Source organism: Populus euphratica, unplaced genomic scaffold, assembly GCF_000495115.2.
Source record: "Populus euphratica unplaced genomic scaffold, PopEup_1.0 scaffold12.1, whole genome shotgun sequence".
NCBI classification, from domain to species: Eukaryota; Viridiplantae; Streptophyta; class Magnoliopsida; order Malpighiales; family Salicaceae; genus Populus; species Populus euphratica.
The window spans coordinates 2,152,691-2,159,907 of NW_011499858.1; the positions used below are offsets into that span (position 1 = coordinate 2,152,691).

Sequence of the window (7,217 nt, forward strand, 5' to 3'; positions counted from 1 at the left end):
CTAAAAACCCCTTCCCCTATCCCTCTCTTTAAGCCACACACAAACCCGCACCCAAAATTACCAAATCTCCTCATCTCCTCAAACAAACCCTAGAAACTCTCTCTCCAAGGTAAACTCGCCCCCCTTTGCCGCTGACTCACCCCGAGTTGCACCGTTTTTCAAAGTTTTTCCTCCGTTCTCACCGGTTTTCGACGTTTTATTTGCAGAAATCATCATGAAAGGCGGTAGATCAAAGTCTGATTCCAGAAACAATGACGCCAAGTGAGCTTTCGCTGTCTTAATTGTGTTTACATAATATTAATTAGATCTGAGATCTCCTTGTGTTTTTATGATCTTTGTTCGTGGTTTTTTGCTGCTTTTTGTGGTTTTTGATTGTGATATTGTTTGTTTACTAGGCTAAAGAGAAAAGGATCTGGAGCTGGAACCAAAGCGTCGAAGAAGGCCGCGAAGGATCCAAACAAGCCTAAAAGACCTGCTAGTGCTTTCTTCGTTTTCATGTAAGCAACTCTGTAATTCATTTTTTTTCTTGGCCTTAAGAGTTATTGTGTACTGATTTTATTTTATTTTTAATATTGAAGGGAGGATTTTAGGAAGCAGTATAAGGAGTCTCATCCAAACAATAAATCTGTTGCTGCTGTAAGCTATCAAAACAGATATTGAATATGTTTACTTTTATACTGAAATTCTTGTCTATTTGTTCGATTTTAATAGCTAAATAGAGAGTAAATTTATTGATTTATGAAACTTACAATTATTTTTTAAAAACGTTTAATTTCCAAACAAAGTGATCTGTTTTTTTTTTTAAAAAATTGCTAATCATGTAATTGCAATGGATGATATCGCTAAGTACGTAATCGGAATATGTTTATTTTTTGTTGATTTTGTAAATATTTTGGTTGCTGGATGCAAATGTAATTATGTGTTTTGCTGTGAATCAGGTTGGTAAAGCAGGTGGAGACAAGTGGAAATCCATGAGTGAAGCTGTGAGTATTTATAATGATTAATGTGTCACTGATTTGGTTTCTGAACTGGTCATTTGTTTATGGGTTTCAATTTGTTAATAATATTAGGAGAAAGCTCCTTTTGCGGCTAAGGCCGAGAGGAGAAAGGTTGAATACAATAAGGACATGGCTGCTTACAACAAAAGACTGGTACCCCTTTTGCCCTTGATTGCCTTTTATTTTTGGAAATTGTGCTTCTATGGAGAGTGATTGTTGTTTGCTGTCAAAATGAATGGTTTCTTCTGGGTGATGTTAGGCTGGAGGAAACGCTGATGAAGAATCTGACAAGTCCAAGTCGGAAGTGAATGACGAAGATGAGGAAGATGAGAGTGATGGGGAGGTGGTTTTCAAATCCAAACTTGATCTAAACATGTATTATTTTTTCTGAGATTCTTAAGAGTTTTGCGCTGATAATCTTGTTTGGTGGTGGTTTTATAGGAGGAAGATGATGATGAGTAAGTTGATGACGAGGAGCGGCTGAGGATGTGAGGATTTAGTGATCGGCAATTTGTTGTAGAATTGCTTTGATTGTTGTAATCACTTGCATTTCTAGCTTTTAAATAGTAGCTCCTTTTTTAGCTGTTGTTTAGATCTAGCCTAGGATAAAACCAAAGGAATAGTTTCAGGAGCAGCAGCCCTGGAGCTCATATTGTGGTATGTACTTATCAAATATTTTCATGCTCAATGAAGTGATTTCTTCCCCTAATGCCTGTGCTTTGATGGCTGTTCATTTACCTATCATTTATTAGGATGGTGTTTGTTCATTTGACCACAGAAGATTTTGGTGGTCCTTTAGCATCTTGTTTATACTCCCGCATGCTTTTCTTGCAACACCACAGAGGTTACTAGCTTTTGACTAATAGAGGAGGTATTTGGAGAATGATTCTCCATGCTTTTTTGTGTTGTTTGACTCTACTCCCTGGTCTCTTCTGGCCCTTGTAATTTTGACTTTCCCATGACGTGTTTCTTGCTGCTAATCATTGTGTTCCGCCTTCATGGGTGGCTCGAGTCAAAAGTGCTGTTTTGATCTCTGATTGCTTTCTCAAAGGATTGACAAGAGTGGTGGTGCAGACCCTGGCAAGTATTCCCACGAAATTCTCCATCTGAACAATTTATTTTACTCCAAAAGGTGGTCTCTTAGGAAGAATCTTGCGATGACTAGATCAGCATTATGCCATGTTCATGTAACTGCTCGTATGATCATGTGTTTGTACGGTAGCAAATGATGGGGGATTTCATCTGTTTGGCAGCTTTCACGGGCTGTCAGTGTGTGTGATCATTGCTGACACTCCTTTTGGATTGCTCACCAAACAAACTTCAGAGGTGGCTTCTACGTTTGCTGGCCATTGGAGAATATTGCAAGGTCGTATAGCTCCCGCTGGGTTAAGAAATGGTTGCGCAGACAGGCACTCCTGACGTTGACTGATAAGTTGATAGTACCGTATTACTGTGATGGCCAATCTGGATTTTCCTTTGCTATGAAAAGTTCTTATATAGTATTATTTCAGCCTTGCATTTTGGACTCTTTTTTTGGTTGTTTACAAAATAGTTTTTATATATCTAATATCATAATAATATAAAACTATTCATTCAATTTTAATAGATATTAAATTATTTATTGAACTTCACATGGCAATATCTAAGATGATTTTTGACAATTTTACCTCGGATTGTAAAAATTTAGCTATTTATCTAAATTCCTTGTATGTTTTTTAAGAACAATTAATATCTCATCAAAAAGTTTATTTTATTTATTTATATATATGTACAAGCATATAAATTGGACAAGCAAAATAAAACTTTTTAATGCATAAGCATATTATTTGGAGATCTATCCATCGAGGAATATGGATAGAAAAAACAAAAAGAAGAGTTTTGCACATCAACTAAATTAAAATAAAAAAAATTGGGACTTAATAAAAAAAAATCCCTTTATATATATATATATATATATATATATATATAGTTGGAGTAATTATTTCTGACGTGCCCCTTAATTTGCTAACTTGATACCATCTCTTAATTGTTTTTAACCTCAAATTACGATATATATATATATATATAACAAAAGAGAGAGAGAACGAAAAGGAATAGGATGCACCTCGCAAAATGGCTGCTGGAGCAATCCTAATTCCTAAGGTTACATGAAATGCTCATGGAGAAATTGTCTACCAATACATGAACGAGAACGGCCGATATATTTGAAAGCACAATCATTTTATTTCAAGATATTAAAAAAATAATTAATAAAAGGAGAGCTAAGATAACCTAGGTTTACAATACAACCTAGACACATCTAGATTTATAAGGTCAGCCCGTGTGTAAAAATAAAACCCATACAAACATGCCCCTTTAATTTTTTTTGAAGTCAATGGACAACGCCTTGTCTACTTGGAATACGAATCTTCCCATTGTATGAAAATCATGTTTGAGTTTTGGAAAGAAAAAAAAACTCCAATCTCAACTTTTTTATACTTTAAAAAACACAATAAAAAAATCATAGAGATCTCTAGAACTCTCTAATCTTGTTTTAAGAGTTTGAGATGATTGAATGATTTTTCAAACATCATTATAATTATCTATTTAAATAAAGGATTTTTTTTGAAGAAATAATAAGAAAAACAATAACTTTAAAAAAAGAAGGTGAAGAAATAATAAGAAAAACAATAACTTAAAAAAAAGCCAACAAAACCAAGCCTAGACATTCCTGATAAAAGAACAACTCAATACACTTGGATTTAAAAATCATGTTCTTGTGCTTGCCTTTTGCACACTTGAATTTTTCAGGCTAAACATCTCCCCCACAACCATTTTGTAAAAATAACAAACAACACATTATCTACTTGAGAAGATAATGCATCATTCAATGCAATAATTTTTTATCATCTTTGATGGTTAGAAAATTAAGATTTGAGTTTCAGAATAAAAAAAAACTCAATTTCAAGATCTTTTAATCTAAAAACATATATACAAGAAAAAAAAAAACATCATAAACACTTTTTAAACCATATTTTTAATAACAATGCACATTTAGTTAGTGTAAAAACTCAAAACCAAATCAAAATAAATTTTTTAGGTCCATTCTACTTTTTTCTACATCATTGAAGGCTGAAACTATTTCTATTGAGCTTATATTTTAAAACTCGTTAACATCAAAATTAGAGTTATTGGTTATGAAAATATGGCTGAATTAAAGTTCTTTCTTCTCTCACCTTCTGATGATACTCCTCTTCTCTTAAATATAAGGGATTGAAATGTAAAAAAGTAATGTTTTATGTATGAAATGTTAACTTCAAAAACATTAAGGGTCAAAGTGTAAAAAGACATGCCACATTTTTATTTCTTTTTTGTAAATTTCAATAATTTTCTTTTCAATTTTTTTAACCGAATCCTATACTTTCATTTTGTAATAGCAATATGTAATGTAATACTTAGATAATTTTTTCCACAATGCATATGCAATATCATGCATAACAAATCAAATATCAACAAATAGAATCATGCCAACATAACTTGTGAAGGAAAATGAAAGAAATGAAATTTAATATTCAAAGAAAAAAATCTAAAAAGAAAAAAAAATGCCATAAATCACATTAAAACACAAATTTTTTATTGTGTTTAAAAAATATCTAGTGGTATCTTGGTGTCTATTTTAGAGAAATAAAAAGATATAAGTAGCACAAAAAAATAATAATTTGAGATATTTTTATTATTTTTAATGAGCCTTTAAATTTTAATTAAGAGGAAGATATAAATCAGTGATGGAGCACCATGAAACTAATGTTAAAACACCTGGGACCAATCCTGGGCCCTCGAGGCTTCCTAAATATGCTTTGTGCATATTTATTCACGTGAAATATCCACCTTCAACCAACTAATTAGGCTTAATTATCTAAGCACTGTTGCTCCAAATCCCTCCATCTTTACCTGTTAATCAAAGGATCAGCACTAGCAGGAAAGAAAACGAACATGGAAATGTCTATTTTTTATAGGACAATCCATACCAAACGGGCCCAAAAGAGTCATGGTCCATGCCCATGTGCACATGACCCCCACTATGTTCAGAGCTTGTGCTTGCCCCTTGGCATGGGGTTGTGACCCATTAGAGAGAGACAGGAAAAAAAATAAGAATGATGGCAACAGCTCCTGGAAAATGCTTCCTGGTCACCGGCCCTCCGGTAAGTAACATCAGAATCACTCTTTTTTACCTACAGTTTTCAATGAATTTCTACGGGGACATGTCTCCACTCTCTTGCAAAGTCTCAAAGAAATGCGCTGTGTAAATGGCAGGGTGTAGGTAAAACCACACTGATAATGAGAGTGTTTGAAACCCTCAAAACCTCAAACCCCACCTTGAAAATTCAAGGTTTTTACACTAGTAATGCCTCTCTCTCCATCTCTCACTCTTTGCTTACCATCTCTTGTTAATTACACTTTATTTTTTTAAAGTAGAAAACACATGTTAATAATAGTTGTTTTTGTGATAATCAGGGGAGATTAGAGAAGGGATTGAGAGGGTTGGCTTTGAAGTTGTCACTTTAGATGGACGCAAAGCCCCTCTTGCCTCCACCACCATTTCTACGTAATTTGTCTCTCTTTTATAATCATTTATGTAGAACTCAAGTGCAAGCAGTTAAAAAGCAAGGATCTCTATTACGTATACCTGGGATTGCATAAAATTATCACTTTAGTTGATGATTGTCCCTGGCTTCTTCTTTTTTAATTCGATGCATTTGAACTTCAAATCCTGAAAAAATCAATTAAAGAAATGCAATTGTTACTTTTGGGATAAAAAATCAAACAGGGTTTTTTCTTGCTTTTTGAATTTTTTTTAACATTAGCTACTGAATTGTGTCCCATGTATAAGGTAGATGTGGTGATTTCATTTGATTTAGAATTACTGTCTCTATATCGGTATTTGCCAGCAAGATTCTGTATTGGTTCAACTAGGATGGTTTAATTTCCTGTCATTAGTTATTTGTTGCTTTACTTGTCTTGTTAGTTATCTCCAGCTGAAGTATCTCATAATTTCAGCCCAGAGTCTATCAGATGGCCCACAGTTGGGAAGTATAAAGTAGATATTGCATCATTTGAGGCACTGGCATTGCCTGAGTTGCAGGTCAGTTGACTTCTTTGAACAATCTATTGGTAAATAATGCAAGTCTCTTCATGGCCCTTCAAGTAATGCACAGTTTTTGATCAATTTTTATCAGCTTATTTGGTTGCATAAAGACTTGTGTTTCACTGCAGATTAGAGAAGATACTGATCTATTCATCATTGATGAAGTTGGCAAAATGGAGTTGTTTAGTTCATCGTTCTTTCCTGCTGTTCTAAAAGTTCTTGAATCAAATATCCCACTTTTGGCTTCTATACCTATTCTAAAATTTGGCCGTGATATACCTGCAGGTATTTCAGCCGAACACACTTCTCAAAAATGCAATATCTGCAATCACTTTCACAATCAGTAGACTGAATGTTCTCTTATTTTTTATAGATTCCTGTTTATACCACAGTGCTCAGAGATTAGGTAGAAAGGGATAAATGCACAACATTCTAGCAAAAGTAGTTTGAAAAATATTTAAAATGCTCTTATAAATGGCTTCATTTTTATTCTCCTTTGAGAACTTAGAGGATTATTGTCTCATTAATCTCAAAATTGAGCTAACATATAGCACAAGACCCTGTACTTTTGGGAAGAAGTTGCATTTCTTCTGCTGTACTTGTATAGATTGAATGCTTAAATTGCTGCAGTTGCAAGGTTGAGGGATCATCCAGGGGCTAAAATCTTCACTTTAAGCCCGAGTAACAGGGATGCCGTCAAAGAACAAATTTACACCCAACTTGTAGATTCTGAGTAAACACTAGATGCAGCATGGATTTTGGAGCTAGAACTTATTCAATGTCCCCGACTCTTTCAAGCTGCATACATTGTGATCAAACGTTATGTAGCTGAATATATCCTTTAAAAGAGGTGGCAAACTGCATCTGGTGACCCGGAGAAGCATTAGAGTTGCAAAAATTTAATTTGCAAAAAATTGACACTGTCAAGATGTTTCCTGTGAAAACTGTGCTTTCATTTTGTCTCATGTTGCGACTATCTGGTTTCGTCATAGATGAGCTCTATTTCAATCATTACACCAGCTATAGGATGTGTAATCTCTTACACTTTACCATGAATGCGGGTGTTTTAGTTTGTACACATGCTTGTTAAACTG

General features: G+C 34.0%; 2 protein-coding genes across 2 annotated transcripts; both read left to right on the forward strand.

Annotated features, from left to right (window-relative positions):
• Nucleotides 1-1,707, forward strand: LOC105124036 (HMG1/2-like protein). The gene is made up of 8 exons (XM_011023872.1): nt 1-109; nt 207-261; nt 396-497; nt 579-636; nt 939-983; nt 1,071-1,151; nt 1,258-1,341; nt 1,440-1,707. Exons 2-8 carry the CDS (start codon nt 215-217, stop codon nt 1,458-1,460), a joined length of 438 nt encoding a protein of 145 aa, XP_011022174.1. The 5' UTR covers nt 1-109; nt 207-214; the 3' UTR covers nt 1,461-1,707.
• A 3,148-nt stretch (nt 1,708-4,855) lies between these two features.
• Nucleotides 4,856-7,201, forward strand: LOC105124038 (cancer-related nucleoside-triphosphatase homolog). Its single transcript, XM_011023873.1, has 7 exons — nt 4,856-4,942; nt 5,068-5,179; nt 5,292-5,379; nt 5,493-5,583; nt 6,036-6,120; nt 6,252-6,408; nt 6,754-7,201. Exons 2-7 carry the CDS (start codon nt 5,132-5,134, stop codon nt 6,858-6,860), a joined length of 576 nt encoding a protein of 191 aa, XP_011022175.1. The 5' UTR covers nt 4,856-4,942; nt 5,068-5,131; the 3' UTR covers nt 6,861-7,201.
• The last annotated feature ends 16 nt before the right edge of the window (nt 7,202-7,217 follow it).